The following is an 18519-nucleotide window of genomic DNA, read 5'->3' as shown; positions in this document are numbered from 1 at the left end:
AAAAAAAGTGTACAAAGTTGTTATCAAGGCAAAGGGTGGCTATTTGAAGAATCTAAAATCTAAAATATATTTTGATTTGTTTAACACCTTTTTGGTTACTACAAGATTCCATATGTGTTATTTCATAGTTTTGATGACTTCACTATTATTCTACAATGTAGAAAATAGTAAAAATAAAGAAAAACCCTTGAATGAGTAGGTGTGTCCAAACTTTTGACTGGTACTGTATATTCCAATCCCACTTTGTAACACAACAAATGTGAAGAAAAAAATGACCTGTAGACCTTCTATAGTGTATGTGCATGTGACAGTCATGTGATGGGGTGTAGGTGTGTTCAAGTGTATGTGCATGTGACATTCATGTGATGAGGTGTAGGTGTGTTCAAGTGTATCCTCATGTGACAGTCATGTGATGGGGTGTAGGTGTGTTCAAGTGTATGTGCATGTGACAGTCATGTGATGGGGTGTAGGTGTGTTCAAGTGTATGTGCATGTGACAGTCATGTGATGGGGTGTAGGTGTGTTCAAGTGTATCCTCATGTGACAGTCATGTGATGAGGTGTAGGTGTGTTCAAGTGTATGTGCATGTGACAGTCATGTGATGGGGTGTAGGTGTGTTCAAGTGTATGAGCATGTGACAGTCATGTGATGGGGTGTAGGTGTGTTCAAGTGTATCCTCATGTGACAGTCATGTGATGGGGTGTAGGTGTGTTCAAGTGTATGAGCATGTGACGCCACCTACGTGAATGATGTGTGAATTGGAGTCTTTGTCATCAGTGCCGATAAAAAAATTAACCAAGACTTGAGTTCCGTATTTCTCATTTAGTCTGGCAATGGCATCCTCCAACTTCCATGTGTTCCCTAAGTAGGAGAGGAGAGGATTGGTTTGAGGAGAGGATTGGTTTGAGGAGAGGAGAGGAGAAGAGATGATTGGTTTGATGAGAGGAGAGGATTGAGGAGAGGATTGGTTAGAGGAGAGGATTGAGGAGAGGAGAGGATTGGTTAGAGGAGAGGAGAGGAGGTAATTGGTTTGAGGAGAGAAGAAGATTTGTTTGAGGAGAGGAGGTAATTGGTTTGAAGAGAGGAGAGGAGGTAATTGGTTTGAAGAGAGGAGAAGATTTGTTTGAGGAGAGGAGAATATTTGTTTGAGGAGAGGAGAAGATTGGTTAGAGGAGAGGAGGTAATTGGTTTGAGGAGAGGAGAGGAGGTAATTGGTTTGAAGAGAGGAGGAGATTTATTTGAGGAGAGGAGAAGATTTGTTTGAGGAGAGGAGAGGATTGGTTTGAGGAGAGGAGAGGAGGTAATTGGTTAGAGGAGAGGAGAAGATTTGTTTGAGGAGAGGAGAAGATTTGTTTGAGGAGAGGAGAAGATTGGTTAGAGGAGAGGAGGTAATTGGTTTGAGGAGAGGAGAGGAGGTAATTGGTTTGAAGAGAGGAGAAGATTTGTTTGAGGAGAGGAGAAGATTTGTTTGAGGAGAGGAGAGGATTGGTTTGAGGAGAGGAGAGGAGGTAATTGGTTAGAGGAGAGGAGAGGAGGTAATTGGTTTGAGGAGAGGAGAGGAGGTAATTGATTTGAAGAGAGGAGAAGATTTGTTTGAGGAGAGGAGAAGATTTGTTTGAGGAGAGGAATTGGTTAGAGGAGAGGAGAAGATTTGTTTGAGGAGAGGAGAGGATTGGTTAGAGGAGAGGAGAGGAGGTAATTGGTTAGAGGAGAGGAGAGGAGGTAATTGGTTTGAGGAGAGGCAAACTAAAATAAGTGTAGGAAACACAGAGGTCGAAGGGCATAGTGTAGTTCACCATAGACAGTCTCCCAGTGGTCTGTTGCTATTGGCCACTCAAACACATTAGGAAGTATGTCTAGTAAAGGAGCTCCGCCCCTTTTCTCAATTTGACCTTCAGAGGGGGAAAAAAACACAAAAGTGACCCAGGTTAACTCACAGCTTAAAGGTAGACAGCTAATTGGACTTTAATGACTTACTGAATTGAAATGTAATTGACCTCAACAAAACAGACCAGCAGACTCACTCTCATTGGTGCAGGATCTGTAGAGGGTCTTGGCTTTAGTGAGGGCACTGGCTTCCCCCTTCACGCTTCTCTCTAGAACACCTACAGAATATTATAGAGGTTATAGATGTGCAGCACATCTGTGATGGTTGCTTTTAAACTGAAATTCAAAAAGAGGTTTGGATAATGAGTTGAGCTGTGAGTGTTGCGAGTAACATGGAGCATGTGAGCTGTGTTTTTGGAGGACAATATCCCCCTCAGAGGGACTGTAACATGTCTCTTTAGACCAGACAGAACCCAGTCAGACTCTGGGCCAAGGAGCTTGTCAGTCTGTTGGCACCGTTGCTTTTCACCACATAACAAACATTGAGAAACACCACAGAACTGTGGAAACAAAAAACAAGCAGGACAAAACAATGCTTTAAGTCTGTGGTCATTCCCACATGCACACTGGTAATTGTAGGACGAAATCCATTTGCTAGAGTTAAGACAAAGAATGTGCTTTTCTTATTCTCTCTACCCTTTTAAAATCTCTCACTGAAGTTCTACCTCTCCTCTGCCCCAATCTTTCTTCCTTCTTACAGTAACATCTCTCTGCCCCAATCTTTCTTCCTTCTTACAGTAACATCTCTCTGCCCCAATCTTTCTTCCATCTTACAGTAACATCTCTCTGCCCCAATCTTTCTTCCTTCTTACAGTAACATCTCTCTGCCCCAATCTTTCTTCCTTCTTACAGTAACATCTCTCTGCCCCAATCTTTCTTCCTTCTTACAGTAACATCTCTCTGCCCCAATCTTTCTTCCTTCTTACAGTAACATCTCTCTGCCCCAATCTTTCTTCCTTCTTACAGTAACATCTCTCTGCCCCAATCTTTCTTCCTTCTTACAGTAACATCTCTCTGCCCCAATCTTTCTTCCTTCTTACAGTAACATCTCTCTGCCCCAATCTTTCTTCCTTCTTACAGTAACATCTCTCTGCCCTAATCTTTCTTCCTTCTTACAGTAACATCTCTCTGCCCCAATCTTTCTTCCTTCCTACAGTAACATCTCTCTGCCCCAATCTTTCTTCCTTCTTACAGTAACATCTCTCTGCCCCAATCTTTCTTCCATCTTACAGTAACATCTCTCTGCCCCAATCTCTCTTCCTTCTTACAGTAACATCTCTCTGCCCCAATCTTTCTTCCTTCTTACAGTAACATCTCTCTGCCCCAATCTTTCTTCCTTCTTACAGTAACATCTCTCTGCCCCAATCTTTCTTCCTTCTTACAGTAACATCTCTCTGCCCCAATCTTTCTTCCTTCTTACAGTAACATCTCTCTGCCCCTATCTTTCTTCCTTCTTATAGTAACATCTCTCTGCCCCAATCTTTCTTCCTTCTTACAGTAACATCTCTCTGCCCCAATCTTTCTTCCTTCTTACAGTAACATCTCTCTGCCCCAATCTTTCTTCCTTCTTACAGTAACAGCTCTCTGCCCTCTCTATTCATTCTTACAGTAACATCTCTCTGCCCCTCTCTCTTCATTCTTACAGTAACAGCTGTCTGCCCCTCTCTCTTCATTCTTACAGTAACATCTCTCTGCACCTCTCTCTTCATTCTTACAGTAACATCTCTCCGCCCCTCTCTCTTCATTCTTACAGTAACATCTCTCTGCCCCTCTCTCTTCATTCTTACAGTAACATCTCTCCGCCCCTCTCTCTTCATTCTTACAGTAACATCTCTCTGCCCCTCTCTCTTCATTCTTACAGTAACATCTCTCTGCCCCTCTCTCTTCATTCTTACAGTAACATCTCTCTGCCCCTCTCTCTTCATTCTTACAGTAACATCTCTCCGCCCCTCTCTCTTCATTCTTACAGTAACATCTCTCTGCCCCTCTCTCTTCATTCTTACAGTAACAGCTGTCTGCCCCTCTCTCTTCATTCTTACAGTAACATCTCTCTGCCCCTCTCTCTTCATTCTTACAGTAACATCTCTCTGCCCCTCTCTCTTCATTCTTACAGTAACATCTTTCTGCCCCTCTCTCTTCATTCTTACAGTAACATCTCTCTGCCCTCTCTCTTCATTCTTACAGTAACAGCTCTCCGCCCCTCTCTCTTCATTCTTACAGTAACAGCTCTCCGCCCCTCTCTCTTCATTCTTACAGTAACAGCTCTCCTCCCCTCTCTCTTCATTCTTACAGTAACAGCTCTCCGCCCCTCTCTCTTCATTCTTACAGTAACATCTCTCTGCCCCTCTCTCTTCATTCTTACAGTAACATCTCTCCGCCCTCTCTCTTCATTCTTACAGTAACAGCTGTCTGCCCTTTCTCTTCATTCTTACAATAACAGCTGTCTGCCCCTCTCTCTTCATTCTTACAGTAACATCTCTCCGCCCCTCTCTCTTCATTCTTACAGTAACATCTCTCTGCCGCTCTCTCTTCATTCTTACAGTAACATCTCTCCGCCCCGTTCCCTTCATTCTTACAGTAACATCTCTCTGCCGCTCTCTCTTCATTCTTACAGTAACAGCTGTCTGCCCCTCTCTCTTCATTCTTACAGTAACATCTCTCCGCCCCTCTCTCTTCATTCTTACAGTAACATCTCTCCGCCCCTCTCTCTTCATTCTTACAGTAACATCTCTCTGCCCCTCTCTCTTCATTCTTACAGTAACATCTCTCTGCCCTCTCTCTTCATTCTTACAGTAACAGCTCTCCGCCCCTCTCTCTTCATTCTTACAGTAAAATCTCTCTGTCCCTCTCTCTTCATTCTTACAGTAACATCTCTCTGCCCCTCTCTCTCTATTCATTCTTACAGTAACATCTCTCGGCCCCTCTCTCTTCATTCTTACAGTAACAGCTCTCTGCCCCTCTCTCTTCATTCTTACAGTAACAGCTGTCCACCCCTCTCTCTTCATTCTTACAGTAACATCTCTCTGCCCCTCTCTCTTCATTCTTACAGTAACATCTCTCTGCCCCTCTCTCTCTATTCATTCTTACAGTAACATCTCTCCGCCCCTCTCTCTTCCTTCTTACAGTAACAGCTCTCCGCCCCTCTCTCTTCTTTCTTACAGTAACAGCTCTCCGCCCCTCTCTCTTCATTCTTACAGTAACATCTCTCCGCCCCTCTCTCTTCATTCTTACAGTAACATCTCTCTGCACCTCTCTCTTCATTCTTACAGTAACAGCTGTCTGCCCTTTCTCTTCATTCTTACAATAACAGCTGTCTGCCCCTCTCTCTTCATTCTTACAGTAACATCTCTCCGCCCCGCTCCCTTCATTCTTACAGTAACATCTCTCCGCCCCTCTCTCTTCATTCTTACAGTAACAGCTGTCTGCCCTTTCTCTTCATTCTTACAATAACAGCTGTCTGCCCCTCTCTCTTCATTCTTACAGTAACATCTCTCCGCCCCGCTCCCTTCATTCTTACAGTAACATCTCTCTGCCGCTCTCTCTTCATTCTTACAGTAACATCTCTCTGCCGCTCTCTCTTCATTCTTACAGTAACATCTCTCTGCCCCTCTCCCTTCATTCTTACAGTAACATCTCTCTGCCGCTCTCTCTTCATTCTTACAGTAACAGCTGTCTGCCCCTCTCTCTTCATTCTTACAGTAACAGCTCTCTGCCCCTCTCTCTCTCTTCATTCTTACAGTAACATCTCTCCGCCCCTCTCTCTTCATTCTTACAGTAACATCTCTCTGCCCCTCTCTCTTCATTCTTACAGTAACAGCTCTCTGCCCCTCTCTCTCTCTTCATTCTTACAGTAACATCTCTCCGCCCCTCTCTCTTCATTCTTACAGTAACATCTCTCTGCCCCTCTCTCTTCATTCTTACAGTAACAGCTCTCCGCCCCTCTCCCTTCATTCTTACAGTAACATCTCTCTGCCCCTCTCTCTTCATTCTTACAGTAACATCTCTCCGCCCCTCTCTCTTCATTCTTACAGTAACATCTCTCTGCCCCTCTCTCTTCATTCTTACAGTAACAGCTGTCTGCCCCTCTCTCTTCATTCTTACAGTAACATCTCTCTGCCCCTCTCTCTTCATTCTTACAGTAACATCTCTCTGCCCCTCTCTCTTCATTCTTACAGTAACATCTTTCTGCCCCTCTCTCTTCATTCTTACAGTAACATCTCTCTGCCCTCTCTCTTCATTCTTACAGTAACAGCTCTCCGCCCCTCTCTCTTCATTCTTACAGTAAAATCTCTCTGCCCCTCTCTCTTCATTCTTACAGTAACATCTCTCTGCCCCTCTCTCTCTATTCATTCTTACAGTAACATCTCTCGGCTCCTCTCTCTTCATTCTTACAGTAACAGCTCTCTGCCCCTCTCTCTCTCTTCATTCTTACAGTAACATCTCTCCGCCCCTCTCTCTTCATTCTTACAGTAACATCTCTCTGCCCCTCTCTCTTCATTCTTACAGTAACAGCTCTCCGCCCCTCTCCCTTCATTCTTACAGTAACATCTCTCTGCCCCTCTCTCTTCATTCTTACAGTAACATCTCTCCGCCCCTCTCTCTTCATTCTTACAGTAACATCTCTCTGCCCCTCTCTCTTCATTCTTACAGTAACAGCTGTCTGCCCCTCTCTCTTCATTCTTACAGTAACATCTCTCTGCCCCTCTCTCTTCATTCTTACAGTAACATCTCTCTGCCCCTCTCTCTTCATTCTTACAGTAACATCTTTCTGCCCCTCTCTCTTCATTCTTACAGTAACATCTCTCTGCCCTCTCTCTTCATTCTTACAGTAACAGCTCTCCGCCCCTCTCTCTTCATTCTTACAGTAAAATCTCTCTGCCCCTCTCTCTTCATTCTTACAGTAACATCTCTCTGCCCCTCTCTCTCTCTTCATTCTTACAGTAACATCTCTCTGCCCCTCTCTCTTCATTCTTACAGTAACATCTCTCTGCCCCTCTCTCTCTATTCATTCTTACAGTAACATCTCTCCGCCCCTCTCTCTTCATTCTTACAGTAACAGCTCTCCGCCCCTCTCTCTTCTTTCTTACAGTAACAGCTCTCTGCCCCTCTCTCTTCATTCTTACAGTAACAGCTCTCCGCCCCTCTCTCTTCATTCTTACAGTAACATCTCCCCGCCCTCTCTCTTCATTCTTACAGTAACAGCTGTCTGCCCTTTCTCTTCATTCTTACAATAACAGCTGTCTGCCCCTCTCTCTTCATTCTTACAGTAACATCACTCTGCCCCTCTCTCTTCATTCTTACAGTAACAGCTGTCTGCCCCTCTCTCTTCATTCTTACAGTAACATCTCTCTGCCGCTCTCTCTTCATTCTTACAGTAACATCTCTCCGCCCCGCTCCCTTCATTCTTACAGTAACATCTCTCTGCCGCTCTCTCTTCATTCTTACAGTAACATCTCTCTGCCGCTCTCTCTTCATTCTTACAGTAACATCTCTCTGCCCCTCTCTCTCTCTTCATTCTTACAGTAACAGCTCTCCGCCCCTCTCTCTTCATTCTTACAGTAACATCTCTCCGCCCCTCTCTCTTCATTCTTACAGTAACAGCTCTCTGCCCCTCTCTCTTCATTCTTACAGTAACATCTCTCTGCCCTCTCTCTTCATTCTTACAGTAACAGCTCTCCGCCCCTCTCTCTTCATTCTTACAGTAAAATCTCTCTGTCCCTCTCTCTTCATTCTTACAGTAACATCTCTCTGCCCCTCTCTCTCTATTCATTTTTACAGTAACATCTCTCGGCCCCTCTCTCTTCATTCTTACAGTAACATCTCTCTGCCCCTCTCTCTTCATTCTTACAGTAACATCTCTCCGCCCCTCTCTCTTCATTCTTACAGTAACAGCTGTCCACCCCTCTCTCTTCATTCTTACAGTAACATCTCTCTGCCCCTCTCTCTTCATTCTTACAGTAACATCTCTCTGCCCCTCTCTCTCTATTCATTCTTACAGTAACATCTCTCCGCCCCTCTCTCTTCATTCTTACAGTAACAGCTCTCCGCCCCTCTCTCTTCTTTCTTACAGTAACAGCTCTCCGCCCCTCTCTCTTCATTCTTACAGTAACATCTCTCCGCCCCTCTCTCTTCATTCTTACAGTAACAGCTCTCCGCCCCTCTCTCTTCATTCTTACAATAACAGCTGTCTGCCCCTCTCTCTTCATTCTTACAGTAACATCTCTCTGCCGCTCTCTCTTCATTCTTACAGTAACATCTCTCTGCCGCTCTCTCTTCATTCTTACAGTAACATCTCTCTGCCGCTCTCTCTTCATTCTTACAGTAACATCTCTCTGCCGCTCTCTCTTCATTCTTACAGTAACATCTCTCCGCCCCGCTCCCTTCATTCTTACAGTAACATCTCTCTGCCGCTCTCTCTTCATTCTTACAGTAACAGCTGTCTGCCCCTCTCTCTTCATTCTTACAGTAACAGCTCTCTGCCCCTCTCTCTCTCTTCATTCTTACAGTAACATCTCTCCGCCCCTCTCTCTTTATTCTTACAGTAACATCTCTCTGCCCCTCTCTCTTCATTCTTACAGTAACAGTTCTCTGCCCCTCTCTCTCTCTTCATTCTTACAGTAACATCTCTCCGCCCCTCTCTCTTCATTCTTACAGTAACATCTCTCTGCCCCTCTCTCTTCATTCTTACAGTAACAGCTCTCCGCCCCTCTCTCTTCATTCTTACAGTAACATCTCTCTGCCCCTCTCTCTTCATTCTTACAGTAACAGCTCTCTGCCCCTCTCTCTCTCTTCATTCTTACAGTAACATCTCTCTGCACCTCTCTCTTCATTCTTACAGTAACAGCTCTCCGCCCCTCTCTCTTCATTCTTACAGTAACATCTCTCTGCCCCTCTCTCTTCATTCTTACAGTAACATCTCTCTGCCCCTCTCTCTTCATTCTTACAGTAACATCTCTCTGCCCCTCTCTCTTCATTCTTACAGTAACAGCTCTCTGCCCCTCTCTCTCTATTCATTCTTACAGTAACATCTCTCTGCCCTTCTCTCTTCATTCTTACAGTAACATCTCTCTGCCCCTCTCTCTTCATTCTTACAGTAACATCTCTCCGCCCTCTCTCTTCATTCTTACAGTAACAGCTGTCTGCCCTCTCTCTTCATTCTTGCAATAACAGCTGTCTGCCCCTCTCTCTTCATTCTTACAGTAACATCTCTCCGCCCCTCTCTCTTCATTCTTACAATAACAACTGTCCGCCCTCTCTCTTCATTCTTACAGTAACATCTCTCTGCCCCTCTCTCTTCATTCTTACAGTAACATCACTCTGCCCCTCTCTCTTCATTCTTACAGTAACAGCTGTCTGCCTCTCTCTCTTCATCCTTACAGTAACAGCTGTCTGCCCCTCTCTCTTCATTCTTACAGTAACATCTCTCCGCCCCGCTCTCTTCATTCTTACAGTAACATCTCTCTGCCCCTCTCTCTTCATTCTTACAGTAACAGCTCTCTGCCCCTCTCTCTCTCTTCATTCTTACAGTAACATCTCTCCGCCCCTCTCTCTTCATTCTTACAGTAACATCTCTCTGCCCCTCTCTCTTCATTCTTACAGTAACAGCTCTCTGCCCCTCTCTCTCTCTTCATTCTTACAGTAACATCTCTCCGCCCCTCTCTCTTCATTCTTACAGTAACAGCTCTCCGCCCCTCTCTCTTCATTCTTACAGTAACAGCTCTCTGCCCCTCTCTCTTCATTCTTACAGTAACAGCTCTCCGCCCCTCTCTCTTCATTCTTACAGTAACATCTCTCTGCACCTCTCTCTTCATTCTTACAGTAACAGCTCTCTGCACCTCTCTCTTCATTCTTACAGTAACAGCTCTCTGCACCTCTCTCTTCATTCTTACAGTAACAGCTCTCCGCCCCTCTCTCTTCATTCTTACAGTAACATCTCTCTGCCCCTCTCTCTTCATTCTTACAGTAACATCTCTCTGCCCCTCTCTCTTCTTTCTTACAGTAACATCTCTCTGCCCCTCTCTCTCTATTCATTCTTACAGTAACATCTCTCTGCCCCTCTCTCTTCATTCTTACAGTAACATCTCTCTGCCCCTCTCTCTCTATTCATTCTTACAGTAACATCTCTCTGCCCCTCTCTCTTCATTCTTACAGTAACATCTCTCTGCCCCTCTCTCTTCATTCTTACAGTAACATCTCTCTGCCCCTCTCTCTTCATTCTTACAGTAACATCTCTCCGCCCTCTCTCTTCATTCTTACAGTAACAGCTGTCTGCCCTCTCTCTTCATTCTTACAATAACAGCTGTCTGCCCCTCTCTCTTCATTCTTACAGTAACATCTCTCCGCCCCGCTCCCTTCATTCTTACAGTAACATCTCTCTGCCCCTCTCTCTTCATTCTTACAGTAACAGCTGTCTGCCCCTCTCTCTTCATTCTTACAGTAACATCTCTCCGCCCCGCTCCCTTCATTCTTACAGTAACATCTCTCCGCCCTCTCTCTTCATTCTTACAGTAACAGCTGTCTGCCCTCTCTCTTCATTCTTACAGTAACATCTCTCCGCCCCTCTCTCTTCATTCTTACAATAACATCTCTCTGCCCCTCTCTCTTCATTCTTACAGTAACAGCTGTCTGCCCTCTCTCTTCATTCTTACAGTAACATCTCTCCGCCCCTCTCTCTTCATTCTTACAATAACATCTCTCTGCCCCTCTCTCTTCATTCTTACAGTAACATCTCTCTGCCCCTCTCTCTTCATTCTTACAGTAACAGCTGTCTGCCCCTCTCTCTTCATTCTTACAGTAACATCTCTCCGCCCCTCTCTCTTCATTCTTACAGTAACATCACTCTGCCCCTCTCTCTTCATTCTTACAGTAACAGCTGTCTGCCCTCTCTCTTCATTCTTACAGTAACAGCTGTCTGCCCTCTCTCTTCATTCTTACAGTAACAGCTGTCTGCCCTCTCTCTTCATTCTTACAGTAACAGCTGTCTGCCCCTCTCTCTTCATTCTTACAGTAACATCACTCTGCTCCTCTCTCTTCATTCTTACAGTAACAGCTCTCTGCCCCTCTCTCTCTCTTCATTCTTACAGTAACTTCTCTCCGCCCCTCTCTCTTCATTCTTACAGTAACAGCTCTCTGCCCCTCTCTCTTCATTCTTACAGTAACATCTCTCCGCCCCTCTCTCTTCATTCTTACAGTAACAGCTGTCTGCCCCTCTCTCTTCATTCTTACAGTAACATCTCTCCGCCCCTCTCTCTTCATTCTTACAGTAACATCTCTCTGCCCCTCTCTCTTCATTCTTACAGTAACAGCTGTCTGCCCCTCTCTCTTCATTCTTACAGTAACATCTCTCCGCCCCTCTCTCTTCATTCTTACAGTAACAGCTGTCCGCCCCTCTCTCTTCATTCTTACAATAACAACTGTCCGCCCTCTCTCTTCATTCTTACAGTAACATCTCTCTGCCCCTCTCTCTTCATTCTTACAGTAACATCACTCTGCCCCTCTCTCTTCATTCTTACAGTAACAGCTGTCTGCCCCTCTCTCTTCATTCTTACAGTAACAGCTCTCTGCCCCTCTCTCTCTCTTCATTCTTACAGTAACATCTCTCCGCCCCTCTCTCTTCATTCTTACAGTAACATCTCTCTGCCCCTCTCTCTTCATTCTTACAGTAACAGCTCTCTGCCCCTCTCTCTCTCTTCATTCTTACAGTAACATCTCTCCGCCCCTCTCTCTTCATTCTTACAGTAACATCTCTCTGCCCCTCTCTCTTCATTCTTACAGTAACATCTCTCTGCCCCTCTCTCTTCATTCTTACAGTAACATCTCTCTACCCCTCTCTCTTCATTCTTACAGTAACATCTCTCCGCCCCTCTCTCTTCATTCTTACAGTAACATCTCTCTGCCCCTCTCTCTTCATTCTTACAGTAACATCTCTCCGCCCCTCTCTCTTCATTCTTACAGTAACAGCTCTCTGCCCCTCTCTCTTCATTCTTACAGTAACAGCTCTCCGCCCCTCTCTCTTCATTCTTACAGTAACATCTCTCTGCACCTCTCTCTTCATTCTTACAGTAACAGCTCTCTGCACCTCTCTCTTCATTCTTACAGTAACAGCTCTCTGCACCTCTCTCTTCATTCTTACAGTAACAGCTGTCTGCCCCTCTCTCTTCATTCTTACAGTAACATCTCTCTGCCCCTCTCTCTTCATTCTTACAGTAACAGCTCTCCGCCCCTCTCTCTTCATTCTTACAGTAACATCTCTCTGCCCCTCTCTCTTCATTCTTACAGTAACATCTCTCTGCCCCTCTCTCTTCATTCTTACTGTAACATCTCTCTGCCCCTCTCTCTTCTTTCTTACAGTAACATCTCTCTGCCCCTCTCTCTCTATTCATTCTTACAGTAACATCTCTCTGCCCCTCTCTCTTCATTCTTACAGTAACATCTCTCTGCCCCTCTCTCTCTATTCATTCTTACAGTAACATCTCTCTGCCCCTCTCTCTTCATTCTTACAGTAACATCTCTCTGCCCCTCTCTCTTCATTCTTACAGTAACATCTCTCTGCCCCTCTCTCTTCATTCTTACAGTAACAGCTCTCTGCCCCTCTCTCTTCATTCTTACAGTAACATCTCTCCGCCCTCTCTCTTCATTCTTACAGTAACAGCTGTCTGCCCTCTCTCTTCATTCTTACAATAACAGCTGTCTGCCCCTCTCTCTTCATTCTTACAGTAACATCTCTCCGCCCCGCTCCCTTCATTCTTACAGTAACATCTCTCTGCCCCTCTCTCTTCATTCTTACAGTAACAGCTGTCTGCCCCTCTCTCTTCATTCTTACAGTAACATCTCTCTGCCCCGCTCCCTTCATTCTTACAGTAACATCTCTCCGCCCTCTCTCTTCATTCTTACAGTAACAGCTGTCTGCCCTCTCTCTTCATTCTTACAGTAACATCTCTCCGCCCCTCTCTCTTCATTCTTACAATAACATCTCTCTGCCCCTCTCTCTTCATTCTTACAGTAACAGCTGTCTGCCCTCTCTCTTCATTCTTACAGTAACATCTCTCCGCCCCTCTCTCTTCATTCTTACAATAACATCTCTCTGCCCCTCTCTCTTCATTCTTACAGTAACATCTCTCTGCCCCTCTCTCTTCATTCTTACAGTAACAGCTGTCTGCCCCTCTCTCTTCATTCTTACAGTAACATCTCTCCGCCCCTCTCTCTTCATTCTTACAGTAACATCACTCTGCCCCTCTCTCTTCATTCTTACAGTAACAGCTGTCTGCCCCTCTCTCTTCATTCTTACAGTAACAGCTCTCTGCCCCTCTCTCTCTCTTCATTCTTACAGTAACTTCTCTCCGCCCCTCTCTCTTCATTCTTACAGTAACAGCTCTCTGCCCCTCTCTCTTCATTCTTACAGTAACATCTCTCCGCCCCTCTCTCTTCATTCTTACAGTAACAGCTGTCTGCCCCTCTCTCTTCATTCTTACAGTAACATCTCTCTGCCCCTCTCTCTCTCTCTTCATTCTTACAGTAACAGCTGTCTGCCCTTCTCTCTTCATTCTTACAGTAACATCTCTCCGCCCCTCTCTCTTCATTCTTACAGTAACATCTCTCTGCCCCTCTCTCTTCATTCTTACAGTAACATCTCTCTGCCCCTCTCTCTTCATTCTTACAGTAACATCTCTCTGCCCCTCTCTCTTCATTCTTACAGTAACAGCTGTCTGCCCTTCTCTCTTCATTCTTACAGTAACATCTCTCCGCCCCTCTCTCTTCATTCTTACAGTAACATCTCTCTGCCCCTCTCTCTTCATTCTTACAGTAACATCTCTCTGCCCCCTCTCTTCATTCTTACAGTAACATCTCTCTGCCCCTCTCTCTTCATTCTTACAGTAACATCTCTCTGCCCCTCTCTCTCTCTTCATTCTTACAGTAACATCTCTCTGCCCCTCTCTCTTCATTCTTACAGTAACATCTCTCTGCCCCTCTCTCTTCATTCTTACAGTAACATCTCTCTGCCCCTCTCTCTTCATTCTTACAGTAACATCTCTCCGCCCCTCTCTCTTCATTCTTACAGTAACATCTCTCTGCCCCTCTCTCTTCATTCTTACAGTAACATCTCTCTGCCCCCTCTCTTCATTCTTACAGTAACATCTCTCTGCCCCTCTCTCTTCATTCTTACAGTAACATCTCTCTGCCCCTCTCTCTTCATTCTTACAGTAACATCTCTCTGCCCCTCTCTCTTCATTCTTGCAGTAACATCTCTCTGCCCCTCTCTCTTCATTCTTACAGTAACATCTCTCTGCCCCTCTCTCTTCATTCTTACAGTAACAGCTCTCTGCCCCTCTCTCTTCATTCTTACAGTAACAGCTCTCCGCCCCGCTCCCTTCATTCTTACAGTAACAGCTCTCTGCCCCTCTCTCTTCATTCTTACAGTAACAGCTCTCCGCCCCTCTCTCTTCATTCTTACAGTAACATCTCTCTGCCCCTCTCTCTTCATTCTTACAGTAACAGCTGTCTGCCCTTCTCTCTTCATTCTTACAGTAACATCTCTCCGCCCCTCTCTCTTCATTCTTACAGTAACATCTCTCTGCCCCTCTCTCTTCATTCTTACAGTAACATCTCTCTGCCCCCTCTCTTCATTCTTACAGTAACATCTCTCTGCCCCTCTCTCTTCATTCTTACAGTAACATCTCTCTGCCCCTCTCTCTCTCTTCATTCTTACAGTAACATCTCTCTGCCCCTCTCTCTTCATTCTTACAGTAACATCTCTCTGCCCCTCTCTCTTCATTCTTACAGTAACATCTCTCTGCCCCTCTCTCTTCATTCTTACAGTAACATCTCTCCGCCCCTCTCTCTTCATTCTTACAGTAACATCTCTCTGCCCCTCTCTCTTCATTCTTACAGTAACATCTCTCTGCCCCCTCTCTTCATTCTTACAGTAACATCTCTCTGCCCCTCTCTCTTCATTCTTACAGTAACATCTCTCTGCCCCTCTCTCTTCATTCTTACAGTAACATCTCTCTGCCCCTCTCTCTTCATTCTTACAGTAACATCTCTCTGCCCCTCTCTCTTCATTCTTACAGTAACATCTCTCTGCCCCTCTCTCTTCATTCTTACATTAACAGCTCTCTGCCCATCTCTCTTCATTCTTACAGTAACAGCTCTCCGCCCCGCTCCCTTCATTCTTACAGTAACAGCTCTCTGCCCCTCTCTCTTCATTCTTACAGTAACAGCTCTCCGCCCCGCTCCCTTCATTCTTACAGTAACAGCTGTCTGCCCCTCTCTCTTCATTCTTACAGTAACATCTCTCCGCCCCTCTCTCTTCATTCTTACAGTAACATCTCTCCGCCCCTCTCTCTTCATTCTTACAGTAACAGCTCTCTGCCCCTCTCTCTTCATTCTTACAGTAACAGCTCTCTGCCCCTCTCTCTTCATTCTTACAGTAAGATCTCTCCGCCCCTCTCTCTTCATTCTTACAGTAACATCTCTCCGCCCCTCTCTCTTCATTCTTACAGTAACATCTCTCTGCCCCTCTCTCTTCATTCTTACAGTAACAGCTCTCTGCCCCTCTCTCTTCATTCTTACAGTAACAGCTCTCTGCCCCTCTCTCTTCATTCTTACAGTAACATCTCTCCGCCCCTCTCTCTTCATTCTTACAGTAACATCTCTCTGCCCCTCTCTCTTCATTCTTAAAGTAACAGCTCTCTGTGATCTCAACTCTCATTCTTCCTCTTTCCCTCTACCTCAATTCCTCTCGTCATCCCCTGGTTTGGTTAGGGCAGAACTCCTGCAGTCTCATTACCTAGTGGGCACACTTGTTATGTGCTCATGTAATCTTAATGAAGCGCTGAGTTAGGAAACCTTCATAGGGCGCTTCCTGCCAAAGGGTGCAGATCCTGTGTGTGATTGGATTAACAACTGAATGTGGGGGAGGGGCGGGGCGGGCGGGGAGTTCTGTTTGGATTAAAGACCACCTGATGCTCGTGTGGCAAACACCCCTTTAAATACAAGTTCACCTACTTTGGAAGCTTTCGGGGCTTTCCTTTACTTTTTGCACATTTTACACTTTTTGGGGAGAAAGGATAGAGGAGGAGATGTTTTGATGTCTTTTCAACCCGGTTCTGTCACTCTTTACGGTGCTGTGGTTAAACTCCTGAGACCCAGAACACATACACGTGCGCAAACACACACACACACACACACACACACACACACACACACACACTTAAATAATGTGACCTTATCTGGGCCCCAACCTCAGGGCCCATCCTGATAAAAAAAAAGAACTACACAGGAAGTGTGTATCTCCAGAGCCAATCCCTCTGTGTATATGTATTCAACACAGAACACTGCAGAGCCCCCGGTCCTCTAATCCACCACATGGACTCAACTAGGGTACATACAACTGGAAACAGCTGCATTGTTGCTGAAGAGCTGAATATGGAGCACAGATCTAGTGCTCTCTGACCCTCTGTGATGTCGTCAGATTTCGGACTTAGACATTCTTTCAAACGCTCTGTGATGTCATAAGAAGCCTGATGCCGCGTTCAAATCTCCGACTTCAGGTGCTTTCAAAACAACTGGGAACTCTGGGGAAAAAGGACTGGGATTTTCTTTTTTTATTTCAACGGTCATCCAACTCGGTAACTCTGGCCTCTTTCTAGAGTATTTTTCCTGAGTTCCCAGTTGTTTTGAATTCGGCACATTCTCTCACACCCTCTATGACGTACATAGCACGTATGACTGACAGACATTCTCTAATGTAACATGTTGTAATGTCATCAAGATCCCAATGGGGAAAGATACCACTGGGGAAAGATCCCATTGGGGAAAGATACCACTGGGGAAAGATCCCATTGGGGAAAGATACCAGATCTCATTGGGGAAAGATACGAGATTTCATTGGGGAAAGATCCCATTGGGGAAAGATACCAGATCTCATTGGGGAAAGATACCAGATCTCATTGGGGAAAGATCCCATTGGGGAAAGATACCAGATCTCATTGGGGAAAGATCCCATTGGGGAAAGATCCCATTGGGGAAAGATCCCAGATCTCATTGGGGAAAGATCCCATTGGGGAAAGATCCCAGATCTCATTGGGGAAAGATCCCATTGGGGAAAGATCCCAGATCTCATTGGGGAAAGCCTAGGCAGTGGAACGCACCCATTCCGTCACATCCTTTGTGATGTCATAACATGCGGGTGTGTTTGAGCGGGAAGCCTAAGGAAGCACACTGTAGACCAACGTCAGCGAGTGAAGTCGAGGGATGTGCATCTGTGACAGCTAAAAGCCAGACACTGACGTGGTTTTCAAACAGGAAGGCTTGGATGAACCTGTCAGTGTTTCCATCATTTATAAAAGTTATTCTTTATAATGTCTCCAACCCCATATCAGACACTCACAGACGGAAACCATGTCTATTATTTGTATCTATGTTCCGTATGCGTGTATGTATTGATATATATATATATATACAGTTGAAGTCGGATGTTTACATACACTTAGGTTGGAGTCATTAAAACTCTGTGGATGTATTTCAAGGACTACCTTCAAACTCAGTGCCTTTTTGCTTGACATCATGGGAAAATCAAAAGAAGTCAGCCAAGACTTCAGAATATTTTGGTTCATCCTTGGGTGCAATTTCCAAGCGCCTGAAGGGACCACATTCATCTGTACAAACAATAGTACACAAGTATAAACACCATGGGACCATGCAGGCGTCATAGCACTCAGGAAGGAGACGCATTCTGTCTCCTAGAGATGAAGGTACATTGGTGAGAAAAGTGCAAATCAATCCCAGAACAACAGCAAAGGACCTTGTGAAGATGCTGGAGGAAACAGGTACAAAAGTATCTATTTCCACAGTAAAACGAGTCCTATATCGACATAACCTGAAAGGCCGCTCAGCAAGGAAGAAGCCACTGCTCCAAAACGGCCAAAAAAAAGCCAGACTACGGTTTGCAACTGCACATGGGCACAAAGATTGTATATTTTGGAGAAATGTACTCTTGTCTGATGAAACAAAAATATACCTGTTTGGCCATAATGACCATCGTTATGTTTGGAGGAAAAAGGGGGAGGCTTGCAAGCCGAAGAACACCATCCCAACCATGAAGCATGAGGGTGGCAGCATCATGTTGTCTGGGTGCTTTGCTGGAGGAGGGACACAAAATAGATGGCATCATGAGGCAGGAAAATTATGTGAATATATTGAAGCAACATCTCAAGACATCAGTCAGGAAGTTAAAGCTTGGTCGCAAATGGGTCTTCCAAATGGACAATGACCCCAAGCATACTTCCAAAGTTGTGGCAAAATAGCTTAAGGACAACAAAGTCAAGGTATTGGAGTGGCAATCACAAAGCCCTGACCTCAATCCCATAGAACATTTGTGGGCAGAACTGAAAAACCTTGTGCGAGCAAGGAGGCCTACAAACCTGACTCAGTTACACCAGCTCTGTCAGGAGAAATGGGCCAAAATTCACCCAACTTATTGTGGGAAGCTTGTAGAAGGCTACCTGAAGCGTTTGACCCAAGTTAAACAATTTAAAGGCAATGTTACCAATTACTAATTGAGTGTATGTAAACTTCTGACCCACTGGGAATGTGACAAAAGAATTAAAAGCTGAAATAAATAATTATCTCTACT

At 45.0% G+C, this 18519-nt stretch overlaps 1 protein-coding gene across 2 annotated transcripts in view; it reads right to left on the bottom strand.

The window, feature by feature from the left end:
• The window catches only part of LOC129831660 (neprilysin-like), a 129289-nt gene that overhangs the window by 55839 nt on the left and 54931 nt on the right, over positions 1-18519 (bottom strand). For both annotated transcript variants that reach the window (XM_055895023.1, XM_055895024.1), the window contains exons 5-7: positions 2024-2104; positions 1796-1891; positions 742-860 (exon numbers count right to left, since the gene is read on the bottom strand). In XM_055895023.1, the coding sequence (XP_055750998.1) occupies positions 742-860; positions 1796-1891; positions 2024-2104 (296 nt within the window). The remainder of the gene's footprint in view (positions 1-741; positions 861-1795; positions 1892-2023; positions 2105-18519) is intronic.

Source organism: Salvelinus fontinalis, chromosome 33, assembly GCF_029448725.1.
Source record: "Salvelinus fontinalis isolate EN_2023a chromosome 33, ASM2944872v1, whole genome shotgun sequence".
In the NCBI taxonomy this organism is placed as follows: Eukaryota; Metazoa; Chordata; class Actinopteri; order Salmoniformes; family Salmonidae; genus Salvelinus; species Salvelinus fontinalis.
The sequence above is the reverse complement of the archived record's forward strand: the minus strand, read 5'-3'. Positions and strand labels throughout refer to the sequence as shown.